The 23,521-nt window shown below is 43.5% G+C and overlaps 1 protein-coding gene across 4 annotated transcripts in view; it reads left to right on the top strand.

Annotated features, from left to right (window-relative positions):
• vps13b (vacuolar protein sorting 13 homolog B) overlaps window positions 1-23,521 on the top strand; it is a 449,591-nt gene that overhangs the window by 44,233 nt on the left and 381,837 nt on the right. For all 4 annotated transcript variants that reach the window (XM_080427213.1, XM_080427214.1, XM_080427212.1 and 1 more), the window contains exons 8-15: window positions 4,717-4,976; window positions 8,195-8,290; window positions 11,801-11,923; window positions 12,958-13,095; window positions 16,313-16,400; window positions 19,019-19,213; window positions 22,602-22,771; window positions 22,996-23,190. In XM_080427213.1, coding sequence (XP_080283339.1) covers window positions 4,717-4,976; window positions 8,195-8,290; window positions 11,801-11,923; window positions 12,958-13,095; window positions 16,313-16,400; window positions 19,019-19,213; window positions 22,602-22,771; window positions 22,996-23,190 — 1,265 coding nt within the window. The remainder of the gene's footprint in view (window positions 1-4,716; window positions 4,977-8,194; window positions 8,291-11,800; window positions 11,924-12,957; window positions 13,096-16,312; window positions 16,401-19,018; window positions 19,214-22,601; window positions 22,772-22,995; window positions 23,191-23,521) is intronic.

Genomic DNA, 23,521 nt, shown 5'->3' with positions numbered 1-23,521 from the left:
CAGACTCGCAGACAGACAGACATACGTGGATTTTTGGTTCTGGACAACCTTTCCGACCAGATTCCCCCCTTGGCCCAACACAGCCCTGTGTCATCGGTGACACATACGGCAAGTTTGAATTTGATCGGTAGGGCGGTGCCTGAGTTATGACCGGGACAGATTGACACGCACGCACGCACGCACGCACGCACGCACGCACGCACGCACGCACGCACGCACGCACACATTTTGTGAATTAATAGATAGATTGCTGTCCTAAAATCTTTGTCCTCACAAGTATAGTTGTGTGTGTGTATGTGTGTGCGTGTGCGTGTGCGTGTGCGTGTGCGTGTGCGCGTGTGTGTGTGTGTGTGACTGTTTGCTTTGAAAGAGAGCTCCCCCTCTCTGCCCTCTGAGGCCTATCGAATGGAACGGACCATCACAACATGTAGCGCCCAGAGGCCAGAGGCTATCGCTCCATTAGAAACCTCATGTGGCTCCCTAAGCACTAGCTCACTCTTTTTAATCACCTTATTTTAGTTTTCTATAGTGCTGTGAGCTGAAGAACAGAGGAGCCAACCTCCTCTCTGAGTGATCTGGTTGGAACAGCGCTTGCTGTAGAAGAGCTTTAGTTCAGATTCTGCTGCCACGATATATGTAGCACATGTTGGTATGTGTTCCATTGTTTTAGTGTGTGTGTGTGTGTGTGTGTGTGTGTGTGTGTGTGTGTGTGTGTGTGTGTGTGTGCGCGTGTATGCATGCTTGTATGTATGCCTGTTGTAGAACATTTGGCATAACCTATGTAAATATGCACATCATGTTCTGGATTTGTTTTAAATATAATCTGCACATGCACACACGCACGCACTCTCTCTCTCAGTCCACACAGTCACTACTAGCTGGCTGGTAGATTAGGTTTTGGTCAGGGGTCAGGCAACCAGACCACCTCCTCCTCTATAAACATGGAGGGACATCTACTGGCCTTAGAGGGCACTGCCTTCAATCTCCCTCTGTATTTCTCTCTCTCACTGTCTACCCCTCTCATTCTCTCTCTGTCTGCCTCTCTTTGTGTCTCTCTTTCGTCTCTCTGTCACTCTCTCTCTTCTATCTCTCCCTGTCTCTCCCTCTCTGTTTCTGTCTCTCTCTCCCTCTCTCTGTCTCTTTGTCCGTCTCCCTCTGTCTCTCCTTGTCTCCCTCTCTCTTGTCCGTCTCTCCCTCTCTGTCTGTCTTAAGTTTGCATTTCTTGCTCCATCTCTTTCTCTTTTTCTTTGTCTCTTTTTCTTTTGCCCTCTCACCGTATCACTCTTAGTTAACCTCAGGTTAAATGTTTTCTTTTTAATTGTAAAGCCAAGTGTAACAATATTTATCTTAAAGAATGAATGAGTAATATTAACCAATAATATAAACTGTACAAGACCTTTTTCCCCTAAATTCCATCATTGGGGCGGGGGGGGGGGGACTCCAAGAACAATTTGCACTTTCCACCTTGTCCTTTGCTGAGAAGTGTGTCTGTAAAACAAATCAGTATCAAACCTGTGGTTTTAAAGGTCTCTCTGTCTCTTTATCTCTCACACCGTTACACAGACCCTAGAAAAAGCTAGTAGAATGGGGCTAGTTGTGTCTTGGTGAAACTCTTCATCATCCTGAATGACAGATCATTACATGTGTACTCGAGCTGAACTGGGGCTTATGGATTCCTCTGCGCAGCTCTGTGGTGCCACACTGTGACTGTTAACTCAAGATCCAGTCATAGCAGTGGCCATGTTTCGCACCTGTGTGGCCACAGATCTCAACCTTACAGTGAAATTGTGGCGTCTTACAGGCCGGCCCAGATCATTCTCTGGGAATTTTGCACTCACTACTTGGGATTAACACTTCAAAGCCACCCTAAGCCTGGCAGTTTTGATCACTTGATTTTTAATCACAAGCCTTTGTTTTGATTTGCCCCTGCAAATTCAAATCTACAACTCATCAGGCCATGACTTAACACGTTGACCTGACACCTCAAAGGCTTCCACAGAGCGAGAGCGGAAAGAAAACGGGGACAAAAAGGAAAATGAGCGATTGATAGAATGGGAGAGAGAGAAAGGCGAAAAAAAACACAAAAAACATAACATGGGATTTCCAACTGCCAATTCACAAAGTGAAAGATTTAATTAAAATATGTCATAATTTTCGCTGCCTAAGCCTCTGGGATTCCTCAGCTGTGACCTCACGGACAATATTGTTTTTTCGGCGAGGACGTGGGGCCGCGAGGAATGGGATTACACATTCTTGTGTATTGACATCAGCTTCCCCTCTCCCGGCGCACATGGAAACAGACACGATGGGATGAGTTCAGAGGTCGAGATGAGGGATTGAGAGGGTGGAGGGTATGGTGGGTGGTGAGGTAGGGGCGGTTGGGAGACCGTGTCACCCCCTGGGCAGGTTGACGAAAGAGAAGAGAAAGGAAACGAGAAAGTCAAAGAGTTTAACCATCTCTCCACTGCTCTCAGCCTCTCCTTTCTCCAAACACTCCCCTATCAACAGTGTGCCAGTCCAGTGACTGACTGGCTGACTGGCTGGCTATGTTCCAGTGTTGGTCCCATTACCTACATCCCTCTAGCATTTTATCTCAGGTTCCCACACCTCCAGGCTCCATCCATCCTTTCAGTGGTCACCTGGGTGTCTCAGTCAACCCCCATCTCAAACCCCTGGGCTGTGACTGTTCTGCCAGTGCCAGGTCCTGTAGCCCCCTATGTGCCATGCCTGGCCAGGTCTCCCTGTTTGTGGTTTAACCACTCCTTGACCTCCATTTCACTCAACTGGTTTGTGAACAACTATCTGACCCAGCCCCCAGCATCTATTCTCCCTCCTGTGTGCCCAGCCTCTCTGTCCCTGGCTGCGGTCACTGACTATGGTCCCTGGGCTCCCGGCCTGTGGCAGCGGGTCCAGCTGAGCCAGCCCTGACCGCACTGATCCATGCGTCCAGCCAAGGCTCTCTCCTCCGTCAACTGGCTGACAGGCTGAGCCCTCTGGCCTCCAGTGGAATGGACTTCCTCACACACACGCATGCACGCACGCACACTAGCAGGCAGGCAGACACGCTTGCCGCTTTAAACATGGCGTCCCTATTTTGGCCATATCATTATAGGGGAACATTTAAAAAAAGAAGCAACGTGTTGAGAGTTTGTGGGCTATTTTCTCTATTTCTTTTTAATCTCAAATGTATAAAATAAGGCTTAAGTGATTAAAGTTCACATACAGTTTATAGACACAGCCACACTTTTACATGTGTATGCAATGTACTCAAATTTGCACAACATTTACCTCCCTCTCGCTACATTCTCAAGCTCACACACCTGCATGCCAGAGTATTGGCAGCAGCTACTGTGAAACTGCCTTGGCCGACAGTGTTTTTGTGTGTTGAGTTGACAGCTGAAACAACTTGCTTGTTTCACCCAGCCTGGAGGCAAGGAGGACAAATTAATTTAGTGTGCTTCGATGGGCACAGACTGACAGCGGCATAATAAAGGTGTGTTCTGTACGTCAGACCATTTTTGGACCCGTCTCAATAAGTGAACATTGTTTTGTCATGAATTTCTCAAGATGTTAATAGTAAAAACAAATTAGAGTTAAATTGCTCAGAGTTTTTTACTGAACATTTTCATACAACATTAATTCCAAACTTCTGACCAAGTAATTTGTTTTTATAAGAGGTATTCCTTGAGTGCTGATATAAAGAATAACAGCACTGGGACTTTTAACTCTACGTCTCACTCTGCTCCAGGTGTTCTTATAACTGTTAATTACTGTACATTAAGTCCTTATCTATCTTAGCTACATTGTAACAAACTTTGCACTGCAAAGATGGATATTTTTCCACAAATAACATTTGGGTTATATCACGACCACCAGAAGAGGGATGAAGGGAAGATAAGAAGCATTGTCAAGTAGTTAACTCATTGGAAGCACACATGCCACCAAAGTGACTGTCAACAGATGCTTATTTCACTGGTTGGACGATAAATGGAAACATACAAATAAATGTACATGATACAAAGTAGCTGGTCTGCAGTAATGTGTAGACCTACACAAGGCATGTACAAAAAATGTTTGTATTGCTTGGCAACAGTCCACTCCACTCCCAGTCCAGTTGTGGAACTATTTGTGTTGGCGGAGCCAAATAAATGATTAAATAAACAAAGAAATCATCTGTTGTCGCTTATTACTGTTAACTAATAAATGATGCTTGTAGAACTATTGTATACAAGCAATATCACACTCGAGGTTGTGCTGTGATGATCTACCTACGACCAAATCACAGTACCTGCTGATATACTGTACTATACAGTATAACGGCACTCCCTCTCGTGTGATATTGATTAGATATACACCATGAACTGGTAGTATGTATCACAGTATTTTGTATGTACTGCACCTTTTTGTATCTTGACATTTTTGGTCCTGTAATAATCCATAAAAACTAAAATTTTGTGTTAATTTATCCATTTGAGATAAATGCTTAAGCCCTACATACCTTACTTTGTTGTACTGCATGACGAATAGTGAAAATAGCCCATCTAATAAGTTCACAATGTATCACATCGTGACATGTTGTGAGCTTGTAGATCTGCTAATTTATGAAAGATTTGGAAAGATTTCACGTATAATGGCATGCCCAAAACAGTGAAGCCAGGTTGAATGTGGTTAGATTAACACTGATAAGTACTTTGTTCTGCCTTTTGTCTCATCTAGGCATGGATGTTGACATGGAAGACCAAGGCCTGGCTAGCCCAGACCTTCACATGCAAACTGACGAGACAGACGACGGCTGGGTGTCCTGGGCCTGGTCCTTTGTCCCGGCCATCGTTGGCGAAGAGGAAGAGGAAGGGGAGGAAGGCCTGTACCTGCAGAGAGAGGCAGGAAGCAGCACTAGCAGCCCCCAGCACCACACACCTAAAGACCCCATTGTCGCCATAGGTTTCTACTGCACCAAGGCCTCCGTTACCTTCAAGGTAATCATCACAATCATCACAATCATCACAATCATCGCCAGTACAGAAACCTGTTCACCATGGCTTTTAAGCACTTAAACCCCAGCACTGTGTTCTGGGGAAAACCGTTGAAAATAGCAGATCTATATGCGTTGCGACACGTTGTGAGCTTGTACATCGGATATTTTCAGTGAAGAATGAAGATATTTAATGTAGAAAAGTCACTAGTATAGAGCCCTGAGGGACTCCGGTCAACCAAGTGTAGGGTTTAAGTGGTTTACATCAAATACAAATATCTTCCGCAAAAATGCCCGATCTACTATCTCGCAAGGTGTCACGTTAGGGTGAATGCACTCCACAGTTTATAGGGACTTTAATGATTGTGGGTTACATTTCATAATTGGGGGTTACATTTGTAAATATGAGAAATGTATGACCATCAATAGTCATATCCCTTTTTTCATCACGTATTAAAAATTACATAAAAAGGTTTCTGCAGAACAAATAAAATCTGAACGTAGTGTTCTAAAATTACACTCGAGAAAAAAAACATACGGTAATAAAGGATCACAAACATATTTTTATACAATAACAATCTGTGCATTCATTTTTTATTTTTTATTATTGTTATTACAAAAGACAGAATATGATATGAAAACCGTGATTAGCATATGCACAGATATGTATATTTGCCAGGAAATTCTTTTGGAAGCTCTTCCAGATAATGTGCTGAATTGAATTTCAAGATTACAAAATATGATATGGTTGTGTGTTAGCAATTAGGTATGTTTCCCTCCCTAACATTAGAGAGTTGTTTTTATTCCCTCCTCTGCATTCCCACCCGTCCACTTTTTTTGTTCTTCTTTTTTTTGTTTTTGATGGTAATTTTCAGTTTGATCTCCAGGAAGTCTCAGTCCTCTTTGTCTCTGTGTGCGGTACAGGGGAGGGTAGAGAAACCGTTGCTAACTGGTGTCTCGGGTCACGTTAATGTTTTAGACATTATACATGCTATGATGACTATTCAGAAACGGATCCCAAACTATAATCCTGACCGCTCACTCAGAAAAGTTGGAATTCATCTGTGTTTCCCCCTTTGGTTCATGCATCTAAGATCACGTTTCCGCTCTCTCTCTCTCTCTCTCTGTGTGTGTGTGTGTGTGTGTGCGTGTGTGTGTGTGTGTGTGCGTGTGCGTGTGAGAGAGAGAGAGAAGGGGGAGCCATGTTTCAGGCCAAGCAGAGCCCGGTGCTTTTCTAATAATGTTTAAATTGTTCCTGTAGTGTTTGAGTTCTTTTAATCAATTAATTGCCTCTGGTCAGGAGTAATTGCAGACAGCTGAGGGGATGGCGTTTTAAACGGTTTCCCCCTCTCTTATACACGGAAGTATTTAGTTTTGAGGGAGTCTCTCGTCTTTGAACAGCCACTGCGTGAACCTGGGCTTGTCATGCACATGAAATCAGAGAGGTATTTTTAGGATCCTGATGCATTATTCCTTGGGCCTGTTTCATCAGAGAAATTGGCAGTACACTTTAATGACTTTTACACACATTACGCATAGTTGATCATCAGCCATTTTACCCCCCTCTTCGGTGCTGAGCTCCCGCCAAGCCGTTTGCAGCTCGGCCAATCATTTTTCATTTTCAGAAACACGCAGACTACATTTTCATACGTTCGGCATTTTGAATCATTTCATCAAAAGCAAATTTGATGTGCTCTCATCGTCGGTTTCCCACTTTTCCATCACAGCCTTCCCATTGTGTGTTACATTTCTAAGGAAAGGGCGTAAAAGCAAAGTACCCAGAGAGTCTAATCCAACATGTATGAAAGTTCCAAGATGCCTCATAAAGAATCATTTGGTTTGTGTTGGATGTCCAAATCTCTATAATGTGGATGAGAATAAAAAGAAGAAAGGAGTGGTAGCTGTAGCTCACCAGCTGCAGTAGCTCTGTGTATTATTGGATGGCTGTTTGGAGGTGTTTGGGTCGGTGCTCCACTGGTCCTTGGTCCTCTTGGCTCTGTGTGTTGTTTTAGGCCCAGGTACAGTAAGCAGAGCCTCACTATAACCAATTTGGCTATGCCAAGACAGCCATGTTGTCTCTGGATAACCCATCAGTGTGTTTCTCCCTGTCTGATGGGCGGCACTTCAAAGACAAACACCACCATGCGCTGACGTGGTGAATCGCAGCGTTCCTTTGTCAGAGTTTGACGTCCTCGCAAGCCACTGCTCCCAAGGGCTGATGGGATGCAAGGGGGGGGGGCTCCTTCATGCCGTTCCCTTAGTCCCCACATGTGATTAAACCATTGGAATCGAAAGAGGGGAAAGAGGGAGTGAAAAAGAGAGAGAGAGGGGCCGCTCCATCAGGAGGGATAATAAGGCGCAGCTGGTTTTAACCCTGCACCTGCTTCCTGTGTTAAAGTTGAATGGGCTGGAGCTGAGCAGCTCTGCACCAGCCAACCCCAAGCCTTCACACCCCTCTGGACCTCTCTGCCCCCTGCTACCAAACCCTCGCCAGGCATTATGGACTCACACACACACACACAATAAATCCATCAATAAACCTCCAGTGAGACCCAAGCTCCTGATGACCTCAGTGACTTTATATCAGTTCATATGATATCATGAGTGCGTTGTTGGAGTGTTTAAACGATTGTTAGCCACCAAAAGAGAGCCAGCACAGCGGACCTCCACTTGAGTCAGAGAGGAGTGGCTGTCATGTGTTTGATGTATGTCTGTGGCCCCCCACCGGACTTGGATGAGAACAACAAGAACAGACCAGTGTGCTTAAAGGCTGACATCCTGTCTCAGATGTTCAAAATGTCATTTTCCCTCTGTTGGTTGTTATTGTTTGCAGGGCTAAGCCATTACCCTCCAGGGCCCCATTGCCTTTTTAAATCTAGATTCTTATGGAGCTTTGTTTATATCTTAAATCATGTGTCTGTGTCTCTGCACAAACATGCACACCCACACACACACTAAAATGTCAACCATCTGAATTTGGCAGTAATGCCTTTTCATGACGTCCATATCGGTAATGTCCTAGACTATTAGCTCTTCTGGTAAATGTTTTTGTTAATTGGATTCTTATTACTCTGGTTCTCCCACAACACACTAAAAAGGATGTTGGTTATTAGAATTCTTTATCTATCATAATTTTTTCTAGCCATTTGTTTTTCATCCCATGTTTTAAATCTTGAAAAGATTGTGTTAATGTGATCGGCTCTTTTTTCTTCTCACTTTTAGCTGACTGAGACGCAGTCAGAGAGCAGCTACTATAGCCCCCAGAAGGTGAAGTCCAGAGAAGTCCTGTGCCTGGAGCAGGAAGGAATGACCATTGAAGTAAGATCTCTAGATTCAACATCCCACCCCCACCCTTTATTTTTATTATTATTGTCTAGGGCAGGCCGGAGGCTGCAGACTATGTTTTCACCCCTGTCCGTCCATCCGTGTGTGTGTGTGTGTGTGTGTGTGTGTGTGTCAGTCTGTGAGCAGCTAATCTCCGGCACTGTTGCACCCATTTGCGTGGAACTTTGCAAACACACTCCCAGTAGGCCAAGAAAAAACCTCCATCCCAGATTTTTCAAATTGGTCTCATGGTGGCGCTGTAAAGCTGGCTCCAGACCAGACCGATTTTGGGCCGACTTGGCGTCGGGAAGCGTCGTATATAGTCGTCCAGTCGGTTAGGGGTCCGTCGGGGGGTCCGTCGGGACCTTTTCGGCCGACCCAGAGCCGACCGAACATGTTCAGCTTTTTGGCCGACTGGGAGTAGCTATGTAGCAGAGAAGACGTGACATCAAAGGGCTGTCGGTGTTGCCAGATTATGTGAGAGAAACAAGTGACCATGTCTATGAAAACCTACATTCACTGTTTCTCGTTGTCGCTCCCAGAGAGAGAGATTGATTGATTTGACCTACTTTTGCGCTGTAGTGATGACATAATTTATTGGGAGCAGGTGTGTAAGATTCCATTAGTATAAACATTTTAATTGGCTTTCATATGCTCTTAATATATTTTTTCAAATTAGATTTGGCCTTATAGATCGAAATGTGCTCAGTTTTGGCTATTTTCTGGGTGTTAATTTCAATAAATTAATTAATGTATTTATTTTTGATTATTCGAATAACCGTTTTCAAAAATGTTGTGTACATGTCAGCAGTGGTGGAAAAAGTACTCAAATGTTTTACTTGAGTAAAAGTATCAATGCAATAGATGTACTCTGAGTCTGTTACAAGTAAAAGTCCGGAATTCAACATTTACTTGAGTAAAAGTACTAAAGTATTGGTATAAAAATGTACTTAAAGTACCAAAAGTAAAAGTACAAACATTTTTGAAAATAGCAGATCTACAAGCTCAGAACGTGTGCATCGCAACACGTTGTGAGCTTGTAGATCTGCTATTTTCAAATAGCTTATAGGTATAAAATAGGGCTAAAGTGGTTAATGTATGTTTTATAATGATTTATATCTGCAAAGTAACTAGTAACTAAACATTTCAAATAATTGTTGTGGAGTAAAAGTATAGACAATTGGAAATACTCCAGTAAAGTAAAAGTAACTCAAAATTGTACTTAAGTACAGTACTTGAGTAAATGTACTAGTTACTGAAGAAAAAAAGAAAAAACACTGGGAACATCAGGGAAACAAGCCCAAAGTCGCTTATAATAAGCAGACCTGGCAACGCACAGCAGAGGGCGCTGTTTTTCCTTTTTTTTTTGGTCTTTGGTTCCCAGATTAGCATCTCAATGGGGCAAGTCGGCTGACAGACTAAATGCCCACTTTTGCCAACCAAATACCAGTCTGTTGCAGTCTGAAGTAGTCTGAAATAGTCTGAACGAGTCTGTTTGGTCTGGAGCCACCTTAACAGCCCACTTCACATTTTGGCCTGTAACTCTTGAACCATAGGATGTACAATCAAAATATTATTTCCCTGGATTCCGCAACTCTGCATATAGGCCCTGGCCATTTGTGCCAGACTAGATTTTCCACCGTTTTGAGATTTCTTCAAAACACACTTTTTGCTGCTACTACTACAGACTTTGTCCAAACCTCACACACATCGGTACACATTGTAACTTGCACTTAGATTTTTCAGATTCCATTCCAACTGGCTGTGACTGCCTTCCAAAGTTTGCAGGCCCTGGATAGGCAACCCGGCCTGGCAGAGACCTGCCCTCAGAGGAGCACACTTTTCTATTTTTTTTTGTTTTAGTTTTTGTTTTGTTTCATGTTCTCCCAATTTAGTCATTATGCCAATTCCCAATTCCCTCATAGGCCCTGTCACTGCTGACCCCTACAGTCTTGGGGAGTGTTTAGACAACCATAATGTGTTTTGCCTGACAGTGGGGAAATGAGAAGAAACCATTGCTTTCAGACTTTCTGACACTGACTGACTGATGCTAGTGACATGCATGCACCCATTACAGTTCCCATGTCGGTCATTACAATTAATGACTAAGATATCAAAATAATTTCTCTGATAGTTCAACTGTCCGTCCCTTCTTATGATCCATCATGATTTCATTATTCAGTGTTTGGATGGGACTCTGTGGTCCTGAGTTTGTCTTTGATAAGATTAGATCCTTGCCTAAGTACTGTAGGTTCATAAATCTTCCCTAGGTCACTAATCTCTGGCCTGGGTTAACACTTTGGAATCTAGAACCCGAATCAGGCCAAGTCTGATCATTTCCGCCTTTTCCTCTCGGCGTAGAAAATATTTTTATACCTTACTCTCTGATTACCTGGTTGGAATAGGGAAAGGGGTTTTCTGCTCCTAAGCTTTCTACCAGATGTGAGAATTCTGAGAGATTTCCAATTCCAATTTCTGTAATTTATGCTTTTGCTGGAAGAGGGGAGAGAGGAGTCTGAACAGGGACCAAAAAGTGAAAGCGGTGAAAGGCGAGGGGATGGCTAGTAAAACAGGGAAAACTAGGCCTTGTAATTATTGTGTGGTGAAACGTAAAGTTTTATAGGATTGCTCTCTGTTGTCTTGCCGGGTGAGGCGAAGGCTACGGTGAGTTAAGGCGAACCACACCTAGCTGGTGGTTACAGGCCTCTTGCGCTGCTACCCACATGCACCATGTGTGCACGTGTACACACACACACACACACACACACACACACACACACACACACACACACACACACACACACACACACACACACACACACACACACACACACACACACATCCAATACTCTGAGAGAAAAAATGAAAGTGGCAGCCATGTGACCCCTGCTACTTTTCATCACAATGAAATGAGGCCATAATGTGACCAACACCGCAAACCAACACAACCCCAAACTGGTCATGGTTGAGAGGCGTGTGTGTGATAAGTCAACAATATATTGGGTCTTAAATCTTCATTAATTTCACATTCCGTGTTTTACTGCCACGTAAAAAGGTAATCCAGTCAAATTATTTTTTGTGAATTATTGCTGCATTATAGTTTTATTAGGCTCGTATTGACTGTACCAAGGAATATTACACTCTGGGTGTTCTCTTTGGAGAGGAAAGGCTTCTGTGCCTTTGGCACTTTTGCTTCAGTAGAACATTTTTGATCCGGTTTTTACCATAATGAATGTCTACACCACCTCACATCATCACTTCATCTCAGGTTCTATTTTCTTTCATTGTTAAGCCAAGTGTAATAATGCTCATCTTAATAAATTAATGTGCTTTCCATATTATTAAATGTATGAGACCTTTCATCGGTGAGGGGGGGAAAGACTCCAAGAACAATTTCCAGTTTCCACCTTGTCCTTTGCCGAGAAGTGTGTCTGTAAAACCCAGTATATGTGGTTTTAAAGGTCTCTCTCTCTGTCTCTCTCCTCCCTGTCCTCTTTCATCCAGGTGCTGATGATGGGAGAGCCTTTCTTTGACTGTCAGATTGGCTTTGTGGGCTGCCGGGCACTCTGCCTGAAAGGCATCATGGGAGTCCGGGACTTTGAGGAAAACATGAACCGATGTGAAGAGGTAAAGACAGACTAAAAACCTCAAGGAACACTCATGAGGGAAGAAGGAAGATTAAAAGACCCAGAAAAGAGATCACTTTCACCTAAATCTTCCCTCCTGCGGCCTCTAAAGCTCCCAACCACTTTCAGAGAGAGGCGGAGATGTGGTCTGCTTTGTTTATGGAGGAGTGTGATCCAAATGCCATTTGCAATTCACCGTAATGTTCACAGTGTTAGCCACACACACATGATTGAAATTGCTGTGTCGAAAGCAGTCTCGCCATCCTCTCATATACAGCAAAGCCCTCTAGGCTCAGTTGAAGTAATTTTTGCTGTATAGTATATTTTCATTTTAATATACAGTACTGTATATCATCGCCCACGTTTGTATAATGTAATGCAATACCATACAGTTAATATACATTTGATTATGTTTGCATATACGTATGAATTGTAGTATCGGGCTAATAAATTAGAGGCTGTGCATTATAGCATATATATATAGCACTCAACATTTTTTTTCTTTCTTTTCTTTTTTTGATTTAAATTTAGAGTAGCCAATTATTTTGTACCCCCTTTTTCTCCCCAATTTAGTTGTTATGCCAATTAATTCCTCCCCATACACATTTCTGTGTATCCTACTGACTCACCTGCCAGTGAGGAGCCCCCACCGGTAGGACGTAGTAGGGCCTTCGTCCTACTCCTCCCGCCCAACACTCCCTGCCGACAGGTGCCTCCCCAGCCCGTCGGAGTACTTGCAATGACCAATATCATCCTCCCCGTCCCCGGGTTCCCTCCCCCGAACACGGGCCAATTTTGTTCGCATAGACGCCCCGACAAAGCCGGATGCACCACTGTGGATTCTAACCCACAACCTCCTTGGTGGTGGGCAGGGTTGTTTTTTCTTTCTTTCTAATAAACAGAACTGTTGGTATATTTATCCTATTTAGTATCTCTTTTTTTTTTCTTTCCCATTTTTTTCTTCCCCCTCTGTCCTTTTCTCTCTCTTTGTTTTCTATCTCGTCCTTCTGCTCTGCCTCTCTGTTTGTCTCCCAGGATGCAGTGTTTTTCAGCTGTGGAGAGAGTCTGAGCAGTAAGGGGATGACCTATCTCACCAATTCCCTGTTTGACTACCGCAGTCCAGAGAACAACGGAGTCAGAGCGGAGTTCATCCTGGATGCTACCAACCACAAGGTCACTATTACTACACAGAATAAAATAAACAATGTGCTCAAGTCTCAACGGGTGCAGACTCAATGGTATGCAGATACAAACAATAGTTAGCACTCAGTTGCTGAAATGTCTTAAAGCCTTAAATATTCGTATATCACAGTCCTTCACAAATTCAAGTATGAACAGTTTAACCCAAGTTTCTATCATATTTTTATCCAGATATCTATCCCACCGTGCTGAAATGGGACTATACGACTTCAGCTGTTTTCAGTTTAATTTGTCAGTCTATTTTTAGAGCTTGGAACATGTTCCTCTCAACAGCATCCAATCAATCAAAATGAGCATAAAAGTGCTTCCCATCTTATCAGTGCTCCTCGTCTGGACACCTGTTCACACAGAGGCAACAGCTAGCAGCCAAGCCACTGCTCTGTCTGATTACTGCAAGATTGATAGACAGGGGACATATTGAAGGGATAAAAGGAATGGCGTTTCCCTTAATGGAACAAATTAGTACATTCATTATCCTGATGTTAACCACATTAACCCTAGTGTCCCTATATTGGGGAATTTAAAAATAAAACCTCACCTACAAGGTCACAACTTGTCGCGATGCATTGTTAGCTTGTAGATCAGCTATTTCTGAATAGGTGAAGTATACAATAAGGCTTGATTGGTTAATAAAGAACTGCATCATTCCTCTAGTTATTTTCTAAATGCAATCTCACAAAATCTCTTGCACCTACAGTACTTTAGACCAAAGATTTGCGACGAGACAAATTGAAACTTGTAACCACCAACAGAATCCAAATAACTGGTTTGCGACATTCTAAAATTTCAAGGCAACGAGCGGAGATCGTTTACCATTTCCATAGCACATTGACCATTATATTAGGCTGTATAAGTATAAGTAAGTAGCCTTGGGAACCCACGTTATTGTACAATAAGTCAATATGCAATGCCATGTGGCCCATAGAGCAGGAGCCTATCGCCTGTTTCTGTTGTGTGAGGCGGCTTGGTGTACAAGTACGTCCCCCAGCCATGATGTACAAGTACACCCCCTGAACAAGACGCTAGTATGTCGCCAGGACTTACTCCCAATCCAACCCTTGATACTGAGTACCAAGCACGGAGGCATTGGGTCCCATATTTATACTCTTTGGAATGACCCGGCCAGGGGATTGAACCCGGACCTCGTGCTCTCAGGGCGGACACTCTAATACAATCTCCGTTTTCTCTCTCCGACTCTCTCTTAAAAAGAAAAGGGAAAGAATGACCTGCACATCACTAGACTGTGTGTGCATGTGTTTACGTGTATATTTACCTATATAGAGAGAGGAAGGGGAGACATGAACCAGAATAGAGAGAGAGAGCCCACAACCTTTCCTTTCTATTTGTTTAATTACATAAAGTTTTTCTTGAACATAATATGCGTGTGTGTGAGAGAGAGGTAAAACTGTTTTGTCTCGTTGCAAATCTTTGGTCTGAATAAGGCTTTAGGGTTTATGCTATGAGTACAACCACTGATTATCTGACTGCATTATTCAAAAACCCTGCAACCTATTTTCCAACATTATCTTAGCTCTAAAATCCTCTGAAACTGAATCTGATGCTTATTGGGAAGTTGTTTTCTTGCTGAACTCCTATAGCAGTCCAGAGTCAGTCTAACATATTTAGCTGCTAAGCTGTTAGGATCAAAGGGGTCTTGCTGCCCATCTGTAATAGCTAGACAATCACCCCATACCAGATTCTTATAGCTACTACAGAAAGACCTTATGCAAATGCATAAGGTTTGCTTTTTTGTTAAATTGGTTGTAACTGTAATTGTATTCTTGCTCTGTAAAGCACTTTGAGATGCATTTCATGTCATGAAAGGTGCTATACAAATAAAGTTTATTATTATTATTATTATTATTATTATTATAATTGATTCATTAATATAATTAATAATGTCTAATGTTCCCTAAATTAACAAAATGTCCAAAGAATTTCATTTCTGGCCTGAAATCACAATCAATAAGGTACATGGCATTTCAGTAACTCTGCTGTCTTTCTACTGTTTCTGGTGGCAGCAGAGGAATGTCTCCAGTATCTATACATAGTAGTGTTAAAGCCATTATCACTGATAAGCCTAGATGGGCCTCTTCATCAGCCGTCGCAGCTCTAGCGTTGACTTTGCTGGGGCATTATTCATGACCCTCAGTGAAGCAACTGTTTGGACGCCCATCCATCCATCACATTATTTATCCATGGAAGTTTAAGGAGTCACAGGTGTTTGTGTTCATTCATTAGCGCTCTTGAAGCTAGCCTGTGGCTTTGATCCAAAAGCATGCCAAGTGCCATTAGAGGTCCACTAATAAATATTACTCATTAACCCGCCCTTTCTGATAAGGCTCTATTGAAATGCCTATGCAAAGACTTAGTGGAGAGGCACAAGGAGTTGTTGATCTCTCTCTCCTCTTGTTGTCAGTGGTTTGCTGCGCAATAGAAGCATTATTACCTACCGGAGGGGAATAGGCTGGTGATAACCTTTGAATACTCTCCAGGGATGGGTCATTTTTTATTTGTCTCTCGGGATGGAAAAATGATAGTTATGTCATTAGCCACTTTCAACCTGGTGTCCCTGTTTTGGGAGTGTTTTTAAACAATTAGAAAATAGCTGGGGAATACAAGCTCTGCTAGATGGTCTATTTTCACTATTCGGAGTAAAAACACGTATATAGGGTTTAAGTGGTTAAAGTAAAAGGTCTCTCAAATAGTTCTTCACTGAAAAACTGTCAGGGGCTTGTCTAATTACCGAGTAGTTTAGAATACATCTAGAAAATGTGGAATGTAATATTAGCCTCCATGGCAGGTAATAGTAGCGTAACCCGGCATAATTTAGCTTGCACAAACATTGGAAATAAAAATTGTTTAAGACGGAATATATAGTGAATGAAGCCTAATTATTATGAAACATCTGATCTGCACTAGTCCCACCTGGGAGAGCCTGTCTCCTTCAAACTCCATCCACAATAACAACGCTCCTGCCTCTGCCTTGTAAAAGGTTCAAAATATTCTAGCTGATAACACTACGTACGTTCTTACTTAGCAAGTGATCTCCTCGGTAAAACACACCTCTTTGGCTCTGATTTGACCCCTCTCGTAGCCGCTGTGACCCCAGGCATTGCCTCTCTTAAAGGCCATCGCCTTGTTTGCTGCCCTGCAGCCATGTTTACCTGGCCATGCTTTTGTTTGACAGGAGACCTACACAGAGATAGCAGGCATGCAGCGTTTTGGTGCCTTCTACATGGATTACCTCTACACAATGGAGAACAGCAGCGGCAAAGGTATTGTCCAATTCATTCCTCCTCACAGGGCTTGTTTGCTCACCTCGCCACCTTATCTGTCATGTTCTCTTTTTCCTCTCTCATGTTCTTTCTATTTCTACCTATCTGTCTTCTTCTTCTCTCCTTTTCTCTCTCGCCATCTTGTTCTGTCCCTCGCTCCCCCTCTCCACTCTCCTCTGTCAAACAAGCCCCCTGGAGACTAAAAGAAAGTTTGTCTTGTTTGAGACGCAACCACCTGGTCCTTGACCCCCCGTGTCCTTGCTCTCACCCCAAACTTACCTGCAGGGCAGCTGTCAGGACTGTTTAGTCTGCACTGACACATATTTGAGTTTCTTTTCTCTGTGTTGCTTGTTGATACACTGTTTCCCCTCTGTCTCTCTACCTGTAAGCGCTTGAGAAAGTGAATAGGCCTCCTCTCGGCTAATTAGGTGTCACTCTTCCTGGGAGAAGCCTTTAGACGGGCAGGATTCCTCATTCCTGGGCCGCGGCACTCAAGTATGTTTATTCAAGTCTGAAAGATCTGAAGTTCCCATTAAGAGATCAAGAGTACCCCCTTCAATTTGACTTAGTTGAAATGTTGTATTTGGCCCACGAATGTCTTGGCGCTTTAAGGCCTGATTGTTGAGTGTTTTATTTCAAAGCTGCTAGAGAGCTGCTGTCTGTCTTTAAGTGTGACGGTGGCGGTGAGAAAAGACAATCCCTCAATTGACATTCTCAAGTGCAGAATCAAAGAAACAAAAGTCCCTTCCACTCTGAGCACTTAATTTGAAAAACAGTCACATCGACTCCTGATGAAGTGCAACCCCTTACTGAGCCTTGTGGAAAAGTATGATAGTACTGTAAAAGTCCTATATGGGCCCCATGTCAAAAGAGGTCAAGTAAATATATAGCCAGGTGATAATGGCTTCCTGTGGACTAGTTTATTGTCTTAAATTACTGCTACCCATTCTCCTTCATCAGCTGGCCTTACAGACATTGGTTATTGTCTGAAACAAGTCTAATGGAGCCTTTACTCATCATCAGCCATTGTTGTCACTCTGGCATTCTGGCTACGATGTACATTTTTGTGACCTAGAGAATAAGGTATGATGAATATTATAAGATCTCGTCTCTCTCTCTCTCTCTCTCTCTCTCTCTCTCTCTCTCTCTCTCTCTCTCTCTCTCTCTCTCTCTCTCTCTCTCTCTCTGTGTTTCTGTCTCTCTCTCATTCTTGCCCTTCTCTTTCTCTTCCTCTCTTTATCTCTCATTCTAACTAGGCTATTGTTTCCTCCCGCTGTCAGTTCCAGATAATAATCTAAATTAAAAAAAACATTGATACTGTCGTCCTCAGCTGTCAAACTCATTTCTGACAGCAGGATAAGTGTCAGTCCCCTTCTCCCGCGGGATGTCTAGGGTTACACTTGCCAATCGGAATGCGCCTCAACTGTCAAAGTATGTTCTGCTCCTTCGTGGACGGGACTAGATCCAGTGTCAGGCAAACAAATTAGTCTCCGTTGCCACAGGACGAACATAAACTCTGAGTCAACGGAAACACTAACCCAGCCCCGGTTCACACTTGCACACCCTCGCGTTGACTTCACGTAAGAGTCATGCCGCAGATGAGATTTATACTCTTCGTTGAGAAATGGAGATGCTTAGAATTCATCTAAAACCCGGCTAATTTCAACCCCATTTCAATCCACTGACTACTCTTAACTGCAGCCATATGGTTGATATTAGGCCGTAATCCATCTCAGCCCAATCGTGGTAGAAATAGGAAAGGGAAGTGACATTGCCCTGTGCTTTTTTTTGGTTAAATCTCTATAAATGAATGGGAATTTGAGCTTCCCCATCCTTTCAAAGAAAAAAGGAGAGAGAACTTAACCGCCTGGTCCTTCTGAACTGCAAGAATGTTCAGCCCGGCATTGGAATGTATGTAATGGGAATAAAGCAAGTTTTGTGACCCTTTGTCCTTCTGCTTCCCTCCCTCCTCTCCGCCATTCATCCCCCCTTACTTTTTTATTTTTAATTTCTCCCGTTTTTATTGCCGGGGAGCCATGGCTTTACAGCCGACCTCTGGAATAAGAGGGCTGCGACGAATGAAGCGGGGACAGCTGTGGGAGAGAAGTGGACATTTGGAATATTCATCATTACGGGCGGGTCGTGGCCATGTGAACTGCTCCATGCTGCTCTGTCACACCATTGTCTATCAGGAGTTTTCTTTTTTGTGCCATTGGAATAATTCAACAGAGAGGATCACACTTGTAGTAGTAGAAGCCCGCAAATGCTTCTTTCCCTTCTTTTTTCTTCTTTTTGATTGCCGACAGCCTCTCAAGTCGCTAATATCAGATCAGAGAACCGAGTGATATTCTGGCTCGTGAAAGTGTAAAACTGTTAAATAGAGAGAGAGACTGGGCGTGCTCTTGAGAGTTTTGAAAAAGGGCCACCAGTGTGACTTGAGAAAAGAACAGATTCCCAATAATGGATCCAAAAGAAAAAAGTGTGACGAATTTCTCCTCTTGGAAAGGGAGGTTGTGTGTCTCTGTGTGCATATAACGTGTCTGTACGCACAATTTTGTCTGTGCCGTGTGTGGTCTTTTGGTATAGTGCAATAGTGCATACATGTGTGTGTTTCTCAGTGTGTGTAGGCTCTCAGGACTTCTCTGTGGTGAATAAGGAGGAGTCCGTGCCCCTGGTTCAGGAGACCTCCATTAAGAGGCTGGTGGTGGGACCTCTGGATGTCAGGCTACAGGCCAGTGCCGTCCACCGCATCCTTAAGATGGTCACCTGTGCCATGGACCACGAGTATGAGCCTTACTGCAAACCCCAGACAGGTCAGACACAATACTCACTCATAATAATCTATAGGTATTCTGGACTGGATTATGTTTCCCTGTTTAGCGATAATTTTATTCCAGAGTAGATGTCTAAGGACCTCTATGATCTTTTTACATCTGTAGGTGTTTATTTTTTTCCCAATTTGGTTTTTTTGTACTTTATTTTACTACTCTATTCTAATCTGTCAATGCAAGTCAATGCTATTGTATTCTGTTATTGCACACTGCACCTAATGTCATGCCCAGAGGATATGAAACGATTCACACAATGCCTCACACTTTTCTGCATGCTCACCACATTGTTATTTCCTTGCACAACCCCATCTTTCAACACAGAGCTGTAGATGAAAGCAGTGACCCGTCGGACCACACTAGGGAGGTTAAGCCAAACACCTTTTGTTAGCGGTCGGGCCCGTGCAGCTATTGATGAGCTCATCCCGGGGATGTTGTGAAAGCTGTATGCTGGAATGCGTGCATGTGTAATATCTGTAGCAATAAGTCTAATTTTTGCGAAACCATAACATCCGTAGGTTTTGCTTGTTTCAGCATCTGTGATAGATAATAGATGATGGGGGTAATTACTGGAGAGCTTTTGACTAAAGCAAGTCAGGTCGGCGCGTTCTTCCTGTTTCTATATGAGTCTGCTCTCTCTAGGGGCATAACTGGAGAAAGGTCAGTATAGTCGACACTGCAGGGGGGAGTTGGGAAATTGAGAAGAGATGATAAGAGGAAAAAAGATAAGAAGAGGCACATTTTTCAGTGTGGTAGGTGTTCTAGAGGGTGTGATAAAGTCACAGAGAGGAGTTAGTATCATTCATTATTTATTAAGTGGGAATGCAGGGATACAGATGACCCATAGTTTAGAAAAACATTGTCTGATACCGAAATGCTTACAACAATACTTCATAGATGAATATGAAGAATGATGTTTTTGTGTGTAATATGTAAGGGATATACACACTGGTATAAGTAATAGTTGATTGATACCAATGGTTGCTACAAATGTAACTTTTAAGTACCGGTATGTGCTCTGTTCTGATCTGTTCTATTTAATATATACCTTTTGTGTGACAAAATTCTAAATAAATAATGTCAGTGTCACTGTGAAGTCAAAGGGACAAAGATGATCTTGGTGTTTTGGGGGAAACCCTTCCCAAGTCTTGTCTGGTCTGTAAGTGATTTGGGTGACAGCTGCTATTCTGTTTCAGCCTTGGCTTCAAGGATTCTCTCAATAGAGAGTGTGTATGTCCGCCATGAGAGGAGCAGGGATCAGGAGGTCAAAGACATGACTATCTTTCTAGTGCTGCTCTGCTGTGCCCTACTCCTCCTCTTCATCCACCCACTCGCCAAGAGCTCAGGAAGAATGACTTTCCTCCCCAAAACGAGCTGTGGAAAGGCAGCCAAATTGGCTGACGACTCTGAGTTTTATAAGATCTTGCCCTATTTAGAGAAGGAGGTTCCAACTAGCAAATTACTTACAGCATGCTTGGTTGTTTTTTCTTCTTTGGTATGTTGCTCAAGAACAATATAAGAAAAAAAAAAGCAACTGGAATTTCACAGTTGGATCTGTTAAATGGAACAGGAAAACACAGGGCGTTTTTGGACCGAAGTTGCTGTGTGTGTGTGAGAGTGTGTCTGCGTGCGTGCACACACATGTGCATGCACATGTGTGTGTGTGTGTGTGTGTGTGTGTGTGTGTGTGTGTGTGCGTGTGCGTGCGTCCGTGCGTGTGTTTGCTCGTTTTGTATGCCTATGCACACGCCTAACCTATTTCATGCGAGCTGCAAACGTTTGGGTCCGCTGAGTGCGAGTGTTGACTGAGGATATATGGTCGATCCCTGGCATGTGATTGGATTGGACACGGCAGTGCCAGAGGAACCTGATGCAGGCTGCGGCGCCGGGCCAAAGAACTAAGAGGCTCTCGGATCAGGTTCTGAGCCCACCTCGGAGCTGGGAACTTAGTCCAGCAGAACCTTTGCTGACCTGAGAAGGAGCCTGGGTCCTGGGCCTGCATCCAAGATCTTTCAGTAACTGAGGTCTGGGTTTTGGTCCACCTCAGGCGTGTTTTCATGGTTTAGCAGAGCTCTGGTCACTCCTCACTGATTAGTGCTGACCTCCTCCACATTGACTCTTACTTAACATCTGCACTTCTGTTTGCTCATTGGTTGATTGGTTGTTTGCACATTGATGGAAACATTTGCTTGATGATTTTTACATGATAGGCGAAAATACCAACGTACCAGCAGCCAGTCACTGCAAATTAACTACTAATGAATATGCCAAAACTGTGACACACTTTGATACACTGTCAGAATCTGAATTGTTGTTTACAGGTGTAAAAAACGAAACAAAAAAACCCACATAAAATCCACGTAAAATCCACATAGGAAAATGGTCTGCATAGGGAACAAATCCAGCATAAGGAAAAGCTAAATGTCTTAAAAGAAAGTGATCCAGTGTGGCAGGCCAGCCTGGTGACAGGCAGAGTTCAGGGCAGGCCTTGTTCAATAGTCGCCGTGTGGAAACTGTTCTGAAATCTGATGATGCAGGGGCCCACTCCGAACTTCTTCAGGCGACAGAATCAGTATAGAGCCTTTTCCCTCACATGCGTGGTGTGTGTGCCCCACTTGAACTCCTCCTCGATATGTACGCAGAGGAACTTGAGATCCCTGACCCTTTCAACTGCAACACCATCGATGATAATACAGTAGGGCTGTGCTCTATCCTCGGCTTCCCGGAGTCCACGATCAGCTCCTGGTCTTGTTGACGTTGAGGGAATAAAGGAGAGGGCTCAACGCGCATCCCTGAGGGGCACCTGTGTTGAGGGTCAGATGTGATGTTGCCCATTCTCACCACCTGGCGGCTGTTCATCAGGAAGTCTAACATCCAGTCGCACATGCTGCTCGAGGTCTCTGATCTTTATGTCAAGTCTGGCTGGGACTATGGTGTTGAATGCCGAGCTGTAGTCCTTAAGCTTCTTATCATCCATGTGCAAGAGGACGATGTGAAGAGCCATGGCAATTGCATTGTCGGTGGATCTGTTTTGATGGTATGCAAATTGCCAGTGAGGCAGGTAGCGTGGAGCTGTAGATGTAATCTCTCACCAGTCGCTCAAAGCATTTTACTGAACGATGTTATTACAATGTGATGGAAAAGCTTTGTTATTGTCTTAAAGTGCCAGTTCAGTGGATGGGACTCTGTACAAGTCAGATGGCAGTACTTTATTACTGAATATTTTCCCCATGAAATCAATCTTTAACCACTCTACTCCAGATGTTCATCACCTCTCCCTCACTCTTCACTCCTCCAGTTTACTTCGGATAACATGGTGTAGGATACATGCTTGGCTTGATAGCATTTTAATTGCAAATTGTTTGTATTTTAGAAGTGGTTGAGGAGAGCCGAGGTCCAGCCACTCCTGAGGAGATATCTAGCCTGGAGGAATTCATCCCAACCAGACTCACCTGTGTCACTCTGCTCAAGGTCTGCGTCACAGTCTCCATGGCAGAATTCAACCTGCTGCATGCACTCATGCCTGTTATCATGGGACAGAAGGTAATGTCCTCTGCACCTTTAAAATACACGTTTGCTCAATTTGTAAAATAAATAAATACACTCCTCATATGAGTTAGAATGATAGGAAATATAGGCAGGTAAAATATTGCATCACTTCATCATTAATTATCACTTTTCTTTTCCTTCCTCGCCTCATCTTTCCCAGAATGCTTCATTTCTCTTTGCTAATGTTATTATTGTTTTCCATTATTCTTACCTCCCAGGCTCCGCCAGGGCCGGTCAGTGTGCCGCCGTTCCAGCCTGTGCGCCCGCTGCCAGCCCTGCAGTTCCAGGTGGAGAGAGTGAACTTAGAGCACTCAGTGCCTATGTACGCTCAGGAGCTGGTCAGCACAGTTAGCAGTCTGAGCCAGCCCTCTGATAACCTGCTGCACCACTGCTACGCACATTGCTACCTCAAGGTCAGTGGAAGATGCTATCCACCTTGTAATATGCTGTTCCACTTTGTAGTGAAATGTTCTTACTATCCTCTGCAAAGTGATGTCTGTGGTGAGGAATATGGTCTGTTGGTGTGGTTCACACCTCTCATTAAAGATGCAGGTACAGAAAGCAAGTAGAGAACCATAGCATTCCTATTCTGGCCATGACATTAGAGGCGAGCATACATTGAAAATAGGCGAACATTCGCTCATAACTCTAGATTGGCTATTTTCGATGAAGAGATTACACCTGTGGGAGCCCGGTCAACAAAGTGTATAGGGTTTAAGTGGTTAATGAACAAACATACATACA

Source organism: Gymnoscopelus braueri (genome assembly GCF_963280865.1).
Source record: "Gymnoscopelus braueri genome assembly, chromosome: 4".
In the NCBI taxonomy this organism is placed as follows: domain Eukaryota; kingdom Metazoa; phylum Chordata; class Actinopteri; order Myctophiformes; family Myctophidae; genus Gymnoscopelus; species Gymnoscopelus braueri.
Note: the sequence above shows the minus strand (reverse complement) of the source record. Positions and strands in the feature narration are given on the sequence as shown.